The sequence below is a fragment of the Berghia stephanieae genome, chromosome 2 (genome assembly GCF_034508935.2).
Source record: "Berghia stephanieae isolate SIO BIC M18660-M18661 chromosome 2, UCSD_Bste_1.3, whole genome shotgun sequence".
NCBI lineage: Eukaryota > Metazoa > Mollusca > Gastropoda > Nudibranchia > Aeolidiidae > Berghia > Berghia stephanieae.
The window spans coordinates 96,655,606-96,672,930 of record NC_088361.1 but is presented as its reverse complement, the minus strand read 5'-3'; the positions used below and the strand labels follow the sequence as shown (position 1 = coordinate 96,672,930).

The 17,325-nt window shown below is 35.3% G+C and overlaps 1 protein-coding gene and 1 long non-coding RNA gene across 6 annotated transcripts in view; one reads left to right on the top strand and one right to left on the bottom strand.

Moving 5' to 3' along the window:
- Positions 1–5,264, top strand: part of LOC144965952 (uncharacterized) — a 66,013-nt gene extending 60,749 nt beyond the window's left edge. For both annotated transcript variants that reach the window (XR_013644129.1, XR_013644130.1), the window contains exons 6-7: positions 635–711; positions 4,188–5,264. This is a non-coding gene — a long non-coding RNA (uncharacterized LOC144965952). The remainder of the gene's footprint in view (positions 1–634; positions 712–4,187) is intronic.
- Positions 5,265–6,649: 1,385 nt separating this feature from the next.
- Positions 6,650–17,325, bottom strand: part of LOC144965949 (uncharacterized) — a 91,022-nt gene continuing 80,346 nt past the window's right edge. For all 4 annotated transcript variants that reach the window (XM_078901834.1, XM_078901835.1, XM_078901836.1 and 1 more), the window contains 7 exons: positions 16,554–16,862; positions 15,215–15,386; positions 14,611–14,958; positions 13,924–14,063; positions 12,119–12,295; positions 11,615–11,749; positions 6,650–9,552 (listed from right to left, as the gene is read on the bottom strand). In XM_078901834.1, coding sequence (XP_078757960.1) covers positions 9,478–9,552; positions 11,615–11,749; positions 12,119–12,295; positions 13,924–14,063; positions 14,611–14,958; positions 15,215–15,386; positions 16,554–16,862 — 1,356 coding nt within the window. In that variant the 3' untranslated portion in view covers positions 6,650–9,477. The remainder of the gene's footprint in view (positions 9,553–11,614; positions 11,750–12,118; positions 12,296–13,923; positions 14,064–14,610; positions 14,959–15,214; positions 15,387–16,553; positions 16,863–17,325) is intronic.

The following is a 17,325-nucleotide window of genomic DNA, read 5'->3' as shown; positions in this document are numbered from 1 at the left end:
CCATTGATTTATTGAATCGTGTTGTATTTGAAAACCGCAGCTAGGCTATAGCCAAAGTGGGTTTTATTCATGTATTTGGCACTTCTTTTTCTTTACTTTCAGAACTGTCCCGTTTACTTTTAAATATTTAGATAGTTAAAGTTGTGGTGCGTGGCAGCGTTTTAGATCATTGTTTAAGCGAGAGAGTGAGAGAAAAAAAATATTCCTTGATCATTCCATTCTTATTGGTAGGGGGAGATGGCTTAGAAAGCTTAAGGACCATTTTTTTTCCCTATTGTCATTAAACTTGCACAGTGGCATGGCGATAGGATGATCTATACTCGAGCGATTTTCGTGTCCTATTTGATTGGGACCGACGTGAACATATATGCAGGTCTGACATCCGCACCCACTCATGGGTCTAGTTTAACATTGTTGTAATGGACAATATTTTGCGTCATCTTTTAAGACTTCCATAACAACAATGAGCCCAAAAGGAATTCAGACCTGCAAATAAGTCTTGTATTGTCTTGTCATTAAGTCGCAACTGTGTATCTGGTGAGAATAAATAGATGTGTTTAGGCTTTTATTTTGATTTTTTTCAATTTCTCTGTCAAATTCAATTTGGTCGTTTATTTTTTTTTTATATTTTCAGGCAGAGAATTCCATATTCGGATGGTGCTTGGAAAAAAACGAGTTGAGATGAGCATTAACTCTTGACTGCGGGATCTGGTATGAGTGCTGTTTTCTTTTGATTGGGATAAGACGATCAATGAGGATGTTATCAATCCCTGGCGGGTCTTAAAAAGAGGACTTTGGCTTTTTGTATAGTGCGTCTCTCGTGTACTGGTGACCAGTTTAGGCTCTTGCGCATCTCACTGACGCCTTCAGTCCTCCAGTAATTGTTGCAAACAAACCTACATGCCCCCTTTTCCACCTGCTTTTTACTATTGGGGTCCCAAACGCATGCACTATATTCTAAAATTGGCCGTAGGAAGACCTTATAGCAAGTTTTCTGATGATCCTTTGACAACTTTGTGCATTCCTTCTTAAGAATCCGAGTTTTGTATTGGCCTTTATACAAACTTTATCGATGTGGTGCTGCATAGACATTTTGCTGTCGCGAGTTAATCCAAGATATTCTGCTTTTTGTGTTGTCTCCAATTGTTCTTCATGTATAAATATAATAGTCTGAACTGATTATTTTCATTTTGTTCGTTATACGAATTAGCTGGCATTTCTTTGAGTGGAATTTCATTTTCCATTCTTTCTCCCACGATTGTCTGTAAAAAGTCGAATTTTAAAAAATCCTTTTGATACTTTACTCGGCATTTCATTTATGTAAATTTTAAAAAAGAATTGGGCCTTGAGGTAGATACACCTGACAGGAATAGAAGTGATGATGACATTTTGTTCTCAATCATGACTCTTTGGGAACGCATCGAAAGAAATGATTTAATCCATGCGTGGGTGGTTTTTGAGATCCCAAAATGGGTGTACTTTATCAAATGCTTTGCTGAAATCCAGTAGAATGGCATCTGTCTGGCCTCCTTTATTAATTGTTCGAATTGTATTTGCAAAAGCATCACAAATCGTGATCAGTTGTGACTCGCACGAACGACGTTTGCGAAAGCCATGTTGGAAACCAGTCAGCACGTTGTGGTAATCAAGGTGTTCCATGATATTGCTGCATATTACGTGTTCCAACAGTTCAGCGGCGTGGCGTATTGACGGCGTATGGTGGTGCCATGATTAGAAGAAGAAAAAAATTTCTAAAACAGTGACCACGATCAAGAGGAGAGAGCACATGTTAAAAACTCTCTTTTTTGGAAGGGTGGGGGGAGGGTCGATGGTTCTACGAGTGGACAAAACTCACAAAAACAAATAATTCATGAAAACAACAAGCCACAACACTGAGATACAAGTCCCGTGTGAAAAGGTCTTTGTAATTGTTCTTTGTCCACCATTTAAAGGATTGGATTTGGTAGAAATGCAATCAATATGTGATAAATGTAAATCAAAAGAGAAAAAACCTACGACAGAAATTACTTACTTTTAGTACTTGTAAAGAAAATCTGCAAATCTTTTTATTATTTGTTTATTGAAATCTGGAATGGCATCTATTTCAGCTTTGTGAATTGATATAATCATCAACGAATTTAACCGCTCCTGTTTCATTGAATTTCGCAAGAAATTTTTCACTCTTTTAAGTGTGCTAAAATAACGTTCAGGGGGTCAAGAAATACGATGGAAGTGGTTAAGGTCACTATAGCCTATAGATGTCCATGATTTGTCCGTGTTTGTTGTATCTGTAAAAAGTAGACAATAAAAACAAAAGAAACGTTTTTTTTCTTCTAAACTAACTGTGAGCCATTCATGTCTGTCATACCATGTCACTGAAAAAGACGGTTTTCGAGATTTCCACACCTGTGTTAATTCAAAATCAGTTGGTTGGTGAGGAACTAGTCTTTTTATTTCTAATTTGTCATCGAGTGTCGATCTCCCAAACGGTCGGTGAAGTAAAGAGTCAACTTGATTCATTGCAATTCATTGTTTAACATGACAAAACTTCAAAGTATATCTCAAATAATGGAAATCAATGGAATGCGATTAATGATTGCACAAATAAAAGGTAGATTCAGATCTTAAAGCATCACAAAGAAAAAATCACTCCACGTAAGTACTTAAGAAATCAAAAAAGACACCAAAGTATAACTGTTGACAATCTTCGCTTTCTTTCTCTGACTGACACAAATACACACGCACAAACACACACATACACACACATATATAAACACTCACACACACGTAACATCAACTCGGCACTCCAAGCAAGAAAAATGTTGGGAAATTCGTCCACAATGCTTCGTTGCAAAGAATTACTTTATTCAATAATCGCGAAAAGAGGTGGGGGGGGGGGGGGGGGGGGGGGGGGGTTGATATGTGATATATTTTTAAGTTTTATGTTGTTTTTCTTTGCTGCTTACAAATAAACTTGACAATGATCAAGTGTTTTTGACAGTTAATGTAATATTTTGGAGGGCCGAAGTTACCCTAATTATGACGTAAACGGTGCAACATTGGCGCATCCCCCCCCCCCCCCCCCCCCCCAGTCCAACGGTGGAGCTCTCAGATCCTGGCACAAGTCGAGGGGTTTTCCGCTATTTGAAGATAGTATAATTCGACCCAGTTTCTCGCTCAATCAGCTGTAGCGATACTTATGGATAGAGCATTAACTGGAGCTTGGATTGCTTTGCACCACGGTGTTGATTTTGTCACTAATTCGCGCAGTGATGTCACCAACACACGAGTCGGCGCAGTGCGTGAATCGGAATCTTGAATAGAGCGGAGACTAAAAAGGCAGTATGTTGTTGGCGAGTTGGCGAAAGACAGTGGAGTTAAAATTTCTCAGTTTTATTTTTAATTAAATTATGCTGTTAATGATTTTTAAAAGATTGGTGCGGTGCCTGGCACCATTCGATCCAATGGCCCCACGCCACTGCAACAGTTTACATAATATTGATATGAGAAAGATACTGGCCTATATTTTTCAGCGCTGTGTCTGTCGCCCTTTTTTTCTTTCTTTTGAATATTGGTGTAACGTGGGCATCTTCTCAGACTTCAGGAACTTGACTCTGGTCCAAGGAGAATTGGAAGAGGAATGTGCACGTCGATTGGAACGATTTGATTAAGCGAATATAAGATGATGCAACGTAAGTTATATATAAGAGATGAAGTGAGTAGGAAAGTGCCAGAAGACAATAGAGAATAAAAATTTCGCGGCGGTGATGGGGGTTTGAACTCGCGACCTTACGTAAATTATGATCATTTGATACAGAGAGAGAAGAATAGATATTATAATCCAACTGTGACATGTTGAGTCGAAATCCTTTTCGGTACTAAGCTGTTTGAGGGATATGACTAGTATGACCAACTGTCCTTTTTCGAAGTGGCAATTCGGACTCGAGTCTGAATAGTCTCCCGTGGCTATTCGGACTCAAACTCCCATGTCCAATGTGCGTGCGCAAACACAAGGTGGACACAGTGCGGACAGTGGGCAGATGGGGGAAATGATAGAAACTGAAGGAGAGTTCAGAAGAATGATTTGATTAAATATTATGTGTCAATAGTATTTCGTTTAGTGGTTCAATTAAGTACATTTTCTTATATTCGTATTTGTAATTTTATTTTTATTCATGTCAAAACAGGTTATAACGACAAGGTAGAACTGAAATTTAAAAAATAAACCAACAAGTCGAAAAGGTACCGACAACATGAACGCCCGCCGAGAGGTCTGTGAAAAGAAACAGAGACATAACTACCAGACCGACTTTATACTTTATACTAGTAACAATCAATTTCCGAGAAGACGCCAAGTGTTCTCAGAATGTACTCGAAACCGAGCCACATCCGTTGGACCTTGTTCAGACAAATTCATGCTCATGGGTGTCAAACAGCATATATCACAACACAACTGTGTTTCTATAAACAATATTTTCCAAGTCTACAGACGTCTTCTGCGCCGAACATCATTCAACGTCAGTGATGGACCACGCCATGGCTTGTTTATACATTCTGTACCTCCTGCACGGCCCCGAGACCGCATACACAACATCGCCGTTCTTGGGAGTATCTAGCTTTAAGACTACCAAACTTGGTGAGCCATTCGATTACCCATTTTTTATTTTTCAAGTCTACAGACGTCTTCTGCGCCGAACATCATTCAACGTCAGTGATGGACCACGCCATGGCTTGTTTATACATTCTGTACCTCCTGCACGGCCCCGAGACCGCATACACAGCATCGCCGTTCTTGGGAGTATCTAGCTTTAAGACTACCAAACTAGGTGAGTCATTCGATTACGCATTATGTGGTGTAATGAACTGTCATCCATTTATCTCGCCATCCAAGAGGGGAAAGTTAATCTTGTGGCAGCCAGCCTGGTCATCGCCAAACGTCTGTTACAGATATATTAGTTTCTTACTATTCTGTATTCGTGTAAAGCAACGATGGAGGTTCTCATTCTCACCTTGCGTCTCGACTTCTCGTTTATGGGTCAAGGCATACACCAGGGTCAACTTCGATAAATGGGTGTTTTACTATTCTTTAGAAGGACCGGACAACGTCAAGCATTGGTCATTGGTTTCTGCAGCTGCTAATAGGACAAGGTGGAGATCCATTGCTTCGCGTCAAGTGTCAGCGGGATGGAGCGGATTAAGTTATCTAGTGAGAACAAGGACACACAAGATCTCCGGGTTTGTTTTTTTCTCTCATGTTTTCAGCCCAGTTGCAAATGCAAAATTTGTCGATTTCTGCAATGCGACGCAAATAAAAATTTTCTCAGAAAAACCAAAATTTAAATTTCGTAAATTTATAAATAATTGCTAAAACTAATTTTAATACTTTGTCCATCTACCTATCGCTCTAATTATAATTTTTTTTTTTCAAAAGTGCGTTGTTCTGGACTGTGGCTGGAGAAAAAGAATTTTTTTTTCGTCTTTAGAATTTTGCACTTTCCACGTAAAACGGATTTAATATTTGCAAATTGGCAGAAAGGATTCTTGTTAAAAAAAAACCACGGGGGCAGAAAGACGCATAATAAGGACAAAGAATGATAAAGGGGAATATGTTTTTGTTTTTAAGGGTTTTACGGCGCTTGCAACACTATTAAGGTCATATCAGCGTCAGTAAAAAGGAAGAAAATGGGATAGTAAAAAATTCTAGAATAACAATTGAAGCACCCAAGAAAAGGGGAGTTTGATTCAAAAAGGAAATAGATGGAGATACCAAGAGCACACAGTCAAAGTACTGAGATCACTCAAGTCTCATCCAGACACAAGCACAGGCCCCCACTAAGAGGAATACACTCAAATATTTACAAATCATATTATATATATATATATGCAAACAAAATATAATACAGAGATGATTTACACGACAAAAAATATAAACTATACATTTGACTGTTTCCCTCCCAGCTAGGGTATCCGGCCATGGCCAGGACAAAACCAAGTAATCTCATCCCAAGACCAAGACAGAAAGCATATTGGAAGGCATATAGGGGGAAACAAGACATAGTAAGTGCCTCCCTGCCCACTATGGGAGGTCAGGAACCCCACCCAGGTATAGGGGAATAGAAGAGATAGCGTCTGTGGACATTGTTAACTCCATCAACCCAAGCTGGATTCAGAGTTTCCCTGCCTAAACAGGAATTCCATCCAACGCACATTAAGTTATAGGTCATTAAAGTGCATACACAGCACAAAAAGACAAATAAGAGTCATAGTCCGGTAAGAAAGATAACAAATGGGAATAATTTGAATAGATCTCAGTATGAATCTATCCTTGTGCCCGGATTAGGACTAAGCAAAGCCTCAGACATTGTTGGTTGAGATCCTTGGTAAAAGGGAAACGCTCAAATGGATGAAAGCCACTGTCACACAGAAAGAAATCAGGGAAAGATACATCAGCACTTATTTTCCTCTCAGAAACTTGGCAAACTTGTTACTTCCCTCCAGCACCATGACATTAGTTTAGCCCATAGATAAACAGAAGACAAATAAGAGGGATAGAAGACCTTACAGTACAGTAGTCATCGCAACCTCCCGTTAAGAGAGTAACACCAGAGAACTCATGTCTAATACAAAATAAAATATTTGAGGCAAAGAATTAAAGATTTTAACAAACTTTAATTTGTAAGATTCATTTTTTTTATCATGTTATGATAAATAATAGACAAAAAGCTACAAATTCTAGCTGTTATGCGTAAAAAAAAATATATAGTCAAGCAACACAAAATAATAATTTTAAAAAACATAACAAAATAAAATAAAATCAAGATGATATTAAGATGATGATGATAATAATAATTTATGAATGGATCCTCAACTATAGCAAGAAGAAAACAATGTTTTTAAAAATTGAAATCAAATCAGTGAAGCAGATAACTAAATAACCGAACTAAAAGCTTTTTCATGTACACTTATACAATGCCATTTCTTTTTTTTTTTGGAGAACTCATTAATTTAATTTTACAAATCAAGGCAATCATGGCCCATAATTACATAAAGTATCCCCCCCCCCTCCCCAAACCAACTTAAATTTAAAAAAAAAAAAAGCGAAAAAAGACAAACAAACACAAAAAAACATTTAAAACCCCCAAAACACACACATACACAACACAAACGTTCACCCTGCACACCCACAACGTACTTTTTAACACCATGATTGGAAATGTGAGGTAGGCTGAATGAATCAAACTAGAAGTAAGCATCATCACTACTCTGGACAAGCGTATGGTCTGACCCCTGTTAATTATTATCAAATCACATATCGTATTGTTTGTGTGGACTAAGCCTGCTTGTGGCCCAGCTAATTAAAAACAAAATGCAGTATACACGTAACAACGAAAGCCAGAATATTTTATGCGTGGGCGTGGGCACACGCGAGAGAGAGAGAGAGAGAGAGAGAGAGAGAGAGAGAGAGAGAGAGAGAGAGAGAGAGAGAGAGAGAGAGAGAGAGAGAGAAGGGAAGATTTTCTTTCTTTTATTAATATAAAAAAAGCTTAATACTCCCATCAAAAGTAGCTTTTAAAAAATAATAAAGAATCAACAAACCACTCCTCATTAGTATACCGGAGCTGTTGCATCTCAATGTTTCAAATGATTGAGAAGTATAATCACATTTAAAGAATATTAACATAATTGTTATCATCATCACCATTGTTGCTATCAATGTTACTGTCATTGTTATCATTTCTACTATCGTTTTTTTGTATTAAAAAAAAAAATAGAAAAAGAGAAAGGATCCATAGGGAATTATGTTACAAGGAAAATGATAAATATTTATTAAAATGTAATAACGATAATAATTCAAGCGAATGGCAGGTACAACACCTAATTCAGCATATCTTAAATTTCCTGTGTAACGCTTTGGTCCATATCTATTGAGGCAGATTTTGGAAAAGGATAATGGGAACTTTGAACTACCTAGAGAGTATTTCTTATAAAATATTAATCTAGTAGTAATATGGCAGAAAGCCGACATGACCCAATTATTGCATTTTTTATTTAGCTTGATTGAACAATATGAAAGATTAGGATGTGAACATAATTACAATATCCCTTACATACAGATGAAAGATGAATACAATCACAGTTACATTTATATCATGTGGTAATTGTTACAAAACATTAATGATACATGAATATTGGAATACAAATATAAATTATTTACACATTTATATAAATTCTTTTTTACAAATTTATCAGCATTTTACATTTTTTTTTCTTGAGTTATAAAGTATATTTCTTTTAGATTAAATGTACAGAACATCAGTGAATTTAAAAACTGATCCTATTTAGAAAAACACTGAAGATGAATTAAGCAATGAAATACAATGCAAGTGCGAGCCTTTAATTGTCTTATGGCCACAGGCTTTCCTGCATAAACCGCTACAGTTTTGCACATGCTGCAGTCCGTTATCAAAACTGACAATTTCCAAACGGTTACATATGAATCATCACAATCTTTTATATTTTGTTTGTACCAATTATGTGGTGTTTATTCAAATCACCAAAATCACATTCGTTTCAAATTGTTCCAGTTAAGCTAACAGAGCAGCAATGAAATGACAGGCTTGCACAAAAATTAAAATAAATGGTTGGGTAAGTGCAAATAAAATCTTGATATGAAATCAACAGCAGTTTGACCCATTAATAATTTACAAGTCAAGATTTTAATATTCATCACAAATGATAATTCAGCTATAGTACAGACTGATGAAATATGGTACGCAAAAGTGCAAATGATTGTAACCCATAATGGATACGGAATATATCGAAACAATAAATGTAAGACATTGAAGGTCAAAAGAAATGATTTATAACATAGCCTTCTAGAGCAATGAGTTAACAGGAGAGTGCAGGGAATTTATGATCTAGAAATAAAAGGAGGGAAAGGGGGTGTGAGAAAAATTGAAAGCCAATACCAATTAAGCTATTGGGGACTGTTTAGGAACCATGAAATGCTATGTACATTCAGAAAGGAAAAATAGAAAATGAAGGGGAAAAAAAATCACAGATGGTTGGCAATATATCTTAAGTGTCTATCCCATTGACACTGCATTTTTGACAGTAAACAAATGAATGAATGATGTTTTTCATTCCTTGTGTTAATGTTAATTATGCAATGAAAATTTCATAATTCATGGTGGGAGGTTTAAGTGACATTAAAATTGGTTATAAATGTTATAACACTTCTTTGCACTTTTTGATGTTAGAATTCTACTTCTAATTTTCACATATCTGTTTTAACTTTTCAAACTCTTTGTCAATCGGCAAATTTGATCTTTCATCTAAGACCATGCAAAAGTTTGATCTTCACATAAGTGAAAATTAGAAAGTCATTAAATAAAAGTATTCAAGTATAGTAAGTGGATGCGTTTGTAGACTATCAGAATACTCCAGCAGGTGAAAGAGATCAATCACACACCCGGTTTAGTCATCTTTGGGATCATACTCTCTCAGGACTGCAACAGCATCCTTCACAGCATGGTAAATTATGTTCTTCACCTGGGAGAAGAAAAGAACAAAATAGATGAATATCATGACCAGTCATTGAAGAGAGAAAAAGGATCATAGAATACAAAGACATTATTGTTATTATCATTGATCAAACTAGTATACAATTACAAATAAATATAAATTTGAACAATGTGATATTCAATGCCACTCAATTTCATGCAATGATAAAAATAAAGCTCGAATCAACTCTTGATGGTCAAAATAATGAAACAATCCACGGTACAACATTGCAACATATGTAGCAGACCTGCCAACCTTCCCAGGATGAAAAGTGTATTCTATGACCCTAAAAAGTGTATTTTTTTAGCCAAAAAGTGTATTTTATCCGCGTGAGTGAAAAAAAACTGTGCACTATACACATATTTATATAAAAGCTAACACCAAACCCAAATCAAAATAAACTCTGATCTTTATCATTCAAGCAATCTCTAGTGATTACAAAATTATCGATTTATCAAGAAACTAAAACTCAATGACCATTTTAAATTAGCATAAGGCTCAGAAATTGCAATATCTAAGGAAATTGCTTTCGAAACACTCATCAAAGAAATGACCAAGAGGCCCCAAACATGTACGTAGTATTGATGCTAGTGTCAGTGGAAGAAGTGGTGGTTAATGTAGCGATGGTGCTCTAGTGGTGGTGGTGATGATGATGAAACTGGTGGCGGTGGTGGTAGATGTGATGTGGTGGTGGTTGTGGCAGTGACAATGCTGTGATGGCGGTTGTAGAAGTGGTGATGCCATGATGGTGGTGGTAAGAGATGATGATGCGGAGATGATGCTGATGTACCAAATGAACTTGTGATGGTGATATCTGCTAGCCCAGTAAATCAGTTATGAGTAAGTTTTGAGATATAATATTTGGGAGAGTGGTCAATACATGACATTTTGCAACAGTGGCAAGATATTTTCCATATATGTTATCTAAAGATCCATCTCTCTCTCTCTTTTTTTTTTTTGAGCATTCACTCCTCCTCCTCCTACTACTACTACATCCTACTTATACTATTACTTTGGTCAAATGATGTGAAATTCCTAAGTATGTAATATGCAAAGACAAGTTAAATACTTCTAAAACGGTTATGGAGAATTCATTTTGAACCAAATACTGTTCCTAAAGCTGCCCACTTTGTAATTCAAGACTCGTACAAAATAATTAAGGAAAAAAAATATCATTATAAATTTTATAAATCAAAATACAGAGTAATTTTAGTTATTAGAAAGGGAAATAACCCATTTATGTTTAAGTTAATTAGCAATACAGTTTTTAATTGAAGGTTTCCAAGTCAAAGATGTTGGTTCAATTAAATTTTCACTTACAATTTTCTATTTAATAAGTGGCAAAAGTTTAAATTTGGTCTGAGACTATTTAAAGTATAAAACAAGCTTATATGCATAATTCTATGCAAATCCTCAAAAATGTATGAGAAAAATATTGGTGAAAACCGGCATCATATAAGCAACTGAAATGATAACTATAGTATTAAATGTGATGCATCATTCATTCAGAAACACAGTTAACAGTTGGTGTGCGACACGTGTGTATCAATGCATTATCAACATCATTCACATCACATATCTCTTAAAAAATCGTATTAAATCCACGAAAATCGTATCCGCGTATTCCGGGTCCAAAAATCGTACTGGTTGGTAGGTCTGGTAGACAGCTTTGAACACTGCCATCAAATTTGATTTTCCACTCATATGAACTCTAGAGAGTTTAAAGATAATTTATTGGACAAAGAAAATTCCCATCAGTTCAGATGTAATAATAATAATCTAGGTGAAAAGCGCTGTGTAAATAAATTTAAAAGGACATTTCAAATTTTATTAAAGTTCTATTGACAAAAATATATTCAAACATATGTCGCCCGTTATCATGTCACGAAAAGTGAGACGTCAAAAGAGATCAGAATCATAAAATGTTGACATATTTTTTTCTCAACTATTTGATTTTAATTCAATTTTTAGCATTTGGTTCATCTCCGGTATAAAACCAGACTGAGTTAGATGCATAGACACATTTAATTCAAAATACAAAATTATATACCTGAAGCTTGTCCTCATGATTGGAGTGAGTGTCGGAGAGTTGACGGAATTCTTGCGTGAGGCGGAAACAATGATTCAAATGTTCTGGTGACACAAAATCCTCAGCAACCTTCACACAGCTATGCAGATTTCTCACCTGGTTACAGATTAAAAAAGGTGCATTTGAGTAAAGATCTTTAAGATTTTCTACACGCAAGGATTTAATAAATTATAATAATTGTTTGGAAGCAACAGTTGGGTAATAATAAATTCTTGAAGTGATAAAATGATGAAGATAAATCATTAATGCAAAGAACATTTTTTTCCCCCTTTCCGTTAAAGTGGACAGCATTGTGAACAATTTGATGGTCTGCATCTCTTCCCCTGCTATCTATGTCTCAACCTCTCGAGCATTATAACTTTCCCAAAATAATGTCTGTTCTTGGTCTGAACACATTTTGATGCCATAATAAAGTAACATAAAACATTTTGAAAAATCAATTTTTATTCACTAGGTTGTGAATACCTGATGAGGGGCACCAGCTGGGATGAAAATGGCATCTCCATGGCATTGCACAATGGTGTATGCTTGCACACCATACTCATCATAGAGTCTGTCTGACAACACTTTGTCAATATACCAGCTTTGATCATGGATAGCGTCGTGGTCATTTTCAATTATTTCTCCTCTCTCTTTGGCAACCTGAACAGATTAACAAAAGATTACAAAAAAAGTGAAAATATACTCAGGGCAATGGAATCAATAATAAAACATCACATACACGAAGACCACATGGAGGGGAAAAAAAAAGGACAAGAGTCACTTTTCTATTCTGGATGAGGTGGGAGAACATATCCAGATATACTTTAAATGATCATTCAGGGGATGTTATATTTACTAGCATTTTTCGATTGTATAATTTTTCTAGACTGCAAAATATTGTTTAGAAAAAAATAATCATATCTTCAAATTTTTGTATCTAAATTTGAAAAATAGGTTTTTGCAAAAATATGAATGTGATGCTCTCATTCTAGGACAAACACAGAAAGCCACCTATCAGAAATCCCAGCCAGTATCCACAACAACCAACCACACAATTTTGTGAAGCAATGGGACAGACATAAATATGATAAATGAGGCACAAGTATATACCCTTGTCATATCAATTTAATCCTATTTTCTTAAAACTGAAATAATGACAACATTATACAAGACCAGAATGGCAGCATTTAGTAACCATTTTAACATGAAAATTAATAATTAAAAAAACAATTTTTTGGGGTTTTTTTTGGTCAAGCTTAGAGCCTTTACTACATGTCGGTTGGACTTCAGATTTTACATTGAAATATGATTCATTGTACACTATGATCCTTATTTATTTTAATTTTTTTAAATAATGTACTGTGGACAGTTATAATTTTACAGACATTGTTTACTAAAAGTATTTCTTTCGTAGAAACGGTATCATGAGCTTCGACACTTAGAATCACTGTTCGGAATGTCAGTTTGAAAATTTGCGTTTCAAAGGATCGTGTCTCCGTTCAAAGGTTCCTGTATCCCAATAATATATTTTATCTATGACGACTATGTATTGTCTAAAATTAATTTTTGTATTAAAATACAAATCAGATTTTAAGCAAACCTTTTCTAATGATCGAATTTAACTGCACAATACAAGTTTGCAGTTTAATTTATAAAAATCTGGCAATAAATGGCTCAGAGTTGCCAATTTAGTGTTTCTTATGCTGAAGTGCATGCACTTGGTGTCTTTAAAACCGTTCGCATGAAAAAACCCCAACAAAATCAGGTTTGGCATTTTGGCTTTTTTCTCCTCTTTCAAACCATTTATTTTCACCTATTTGACAGATAAATTTACAGCAATGTCACAAAACATGCAAAATTTTAACCTTAAGTTGGAAAGTCGAGTCAGTACCATAGTTATCTTAAATGCCTGTCACAGGGCATTTTACTAGTATAATCATAAAATCCAAATAGCCAAAGAGGTCTTTAGGTTCAAATTCTAACAGTTATGAGATGTCAGAATTTTGTTTCATAAACTGAAATTTAAGGTAAATGACAAACTATTTTGATGATGTCTGTAATTTAATAGAGATGGTTACATTGTTTTCAGCCAATGATTAGAAATCAAAAGCGTGGTTATATATAGAAATCTTTAAGGTAAGCACAGCTTGCATATAAAAGGATAAAGAGGGGAAAAAACAAAACAAAAATAAAAACCACAAAACCAAAACGAAACAAACTGAGCAAAAAAAAAACAAAAACAAAGAAAATTTAAAAAATTAAATCAATCAATTTTATAAATTACTTACCTTGTTGAGGAAATCTCGAATCTTGTCTGCATCATGAGCATCATAAATATGCCACAAAGCTCCAGGAATCTCATGAACTTCTCTGACACGTTTCTTGGTGATACTGTCACAGTCTGCATCATCAATTGCCTTGACAGCAGCTGAAAAATGCAAATTGTATACCATTTATTAAATAGAAAAAAATTACAAAATGTGGGGGTCATCAGTCCATTAAAGAGTTGGTGAGGAGAGTGGGTTTTTGATCTATATATCCTAAAAATGAAAATCATCTTACAAAATCTTAAGCAAATATTTAAAAGAATAGCATAACAGAAAAAATCCTTAAGAATTGCGAAACATTTAATTCGATTAAGCAAATTAAACTTTCGAATCATATATAAAGCTAGGATGCTGATACAGTTTTTGCACAAAGGATCAGATTGCTGAACCTTAACATTATTTCACAAGCGAGGTTAAAATTATTGAGATGATCTATTCCGTTGCTATCACTGATGCAGATGAAATTTTTACCTTGGCAGAAAATTCCGAACTGGATTTAAGATTCCATTAAAAAAAAAACAAACATTGAAAATATATATTCCTAAGTAACTAATGCAATACAAAAAAAAAAAAAAATATAAATAATAATAACAATACAAGTATACAAAGAATAAAAGACAAACTTCAATAAAGCTTTGTTGAAATTACCTTCTTCATGACCTTTCCTTTCAGTCGGTGTATCCCCAGGTATCCCAACATAAACCATGATATTAACTGCATCTGAGATATCCAAGTGAAGATTGGTGGTAGCTTCCTTAGGAAACTGTGATGAACCATATGCATTGTACATCTTTGGTCCCAGGTCAGGTCGCACCAAAAAATCTGGAAGCCGAGATGCCAAATTGAATTTCCCTGTCCTGTGGGTGTACTCAGGTAGTGGTAGAGCCTGCATTAAGTCCTGGAAACGGGATGGCAGAAGTTCACTGAAGTCGTCCCCTGGGGGCCAATCCTTAAGCTTCAAAAGAATGGGCTCACCGTTGTTATCTACAGGGCGTCCTAAAAATTTTAGAGAAAAGAACACATGCACATTGTAAATTAAAAAAAAAAAATGAAAATAGATGAATGAATGGGACTTCAAACAAATTTTGAAAAATACTGAACAGGAAGCAATAATATTTACATTTCGTAAACTTAACCAGTTTAATCAAGTAACAAAAAAATATTGTTGGTTTAATTAAGTAAATTAAAGACAAGTATTAACTGCAGTAATAAAAGTTCATTATGAAACAAGAAAAAACAAAAGGTCACTTACGCTCCACGCTTTGGAATCCGTTCCAAAAGTCTGCCATAGTGTGGCCGATGATGACATCCCCAGTGCGGCAATTTACAACTTCATTCTCTATGTGCCCAAATTCTTTACTGAACATTTCAGGTTTCCAATTATTTACATTCATTCTTTTATTTGCACATGATACAAGAACAGGCTGTAAACAAAAAATATGGAGGGGAAAAAAAACAATAAAAATATTAACAGCTGATAATGTGAAATAAGGGAAAGTGTTTGCACCACATTTAGGTCATTTCAACACCAGTAAAAAGGAAGAAAATGGGATAGTCAAAAAAGTTACAGTTGAAAGCACATAAGAAAAGTAAGAGAAAGGGGAAGGTTTAGAAAGGGAACAGATGTAGATTCCAAGAGCATACTATCAATGTACTTGTTTTGAAATCACCTAAAAGTCTCATCCAGACACAAGCACAGGATCCCACTAAGAAGAATAGTCAAATGTTTACAAACCATTAATATATTCATAACAGAAAAACATAATACATAACAGAGAGATGATTTACAAGGGAAAAAAAATCTCACAAAACTAACACTACACATTTTACTGTTTCTCTCTCAGCCAAGGACTCCGATGAGAATCAGAACAATACCAAGTGATCCCATTCCAAAACAAAGACATAAAGCAACTCGGAAAACAGATATAAGGGTATAGAAGACACAAGTGATCTCCCTGCCCACTATGGGAGGTCAGGAACCCCACCTAGTTGACAAACAGAAGATTGCTTTTTTTTTTTAATTTTTTTTTTATTGTTTAACTTTGCTTATAACACATTTAGGTCATTTCAATGCCAGTAAAAGAAGGAAATAAATTTACAATTAAAAGCGTACAAGAAAAAGGACAATAAAGAGGAATGGTTCAAAAAGATAACAAGTAGATTCCAAAAGCACACTCTCAGTGAACTTTGAAGTCTCATTTAGACATTTGCAAAGGAACACTTAGAGGAATACACTCAAACACAAACCATTTTATAATCCAAAGAAAAAATAATTATAACAGCACGTAGAGAGAAAAGGAAAAAAAAAAAACCTTTATGAAGATAATAATGCAAATGGCCTATTTGCCCACAATGGGAGAAAGACAAAAAAGACAAAAAGCCCCATCCAGGCAAGAAGAAGAAGAAGAAGAAGAAGAAGAAGAAGAAGAAGAAGAAGAAGAAGAAGAAGAAGAAGAAGAAGAAGAAGAAGAAGAAGAAGAAGAAGAAGAAGAAGAAGAGAGAGGATCATTTTTTAAATTTGCATATGAAGTGCAAAATTGTTTTTAAATTCAACGGAAAATGATTCATTTTTATGGGGCTAAATTTCTTACCTGCCCACGCTTCCACTGGTCCTGGAAAATTTGTAAATTTCCCTTGTGGTGTGCATCATGCAAGCGCAATAGGCGGCCATCACACAACCAAGAATGAGGAACATCTGGATACAAAACACTGGTCTCTGTTAAATTGTGGCATATGATAGGGAGCTCACGTTTCCAGCCGCCCAATCTTGGGGTGTAGTGAAGGAATTTAAAGGGAGTGCCTACGTCCATGCAGCTCTTCTCAACAAAAGACTGAATTATGTCATTCAATGTGCTGGTGCCTGAACCTTTCTTGGCCTTTTTGTCAGTGGTTGTTTTGCTCTGAAATAACAAAATTTAATGCCATAAATTGTTACTTGCAGTGATGATAATGAAATTTGTCAAAAAGGAAGAAAATCTACGATCCACCTGTCAAGCTCAAAACCTAATCCAAATTGTCTATTACCATGAGTGCAAGCAGGCCAGGCCATAAAAGCCCAAAATCCATTTCTAACAAATTAAAAAAAAAAGCCTGAAACTTATTTTGAATTGTATTATGTTGGGGTGATCAAGAGGCCGGAATTCCAAGTTAAGCTGGAAATCTTGCACCAATCCATTATACTTGCCTTTTGTTGTGTAGTCGTGGTATGTTACACAAAGTACATAGAGAAATGTCAATAGTATACACAATAACTAATATTTGCCCACATCATGCCATTTGTGCTTTCCTCTTTGAGCAATACAATTTTCACAACTGGATCCTAAACTTGAAACTCACAACCCTATTATAGCCATGTTCCAAGAA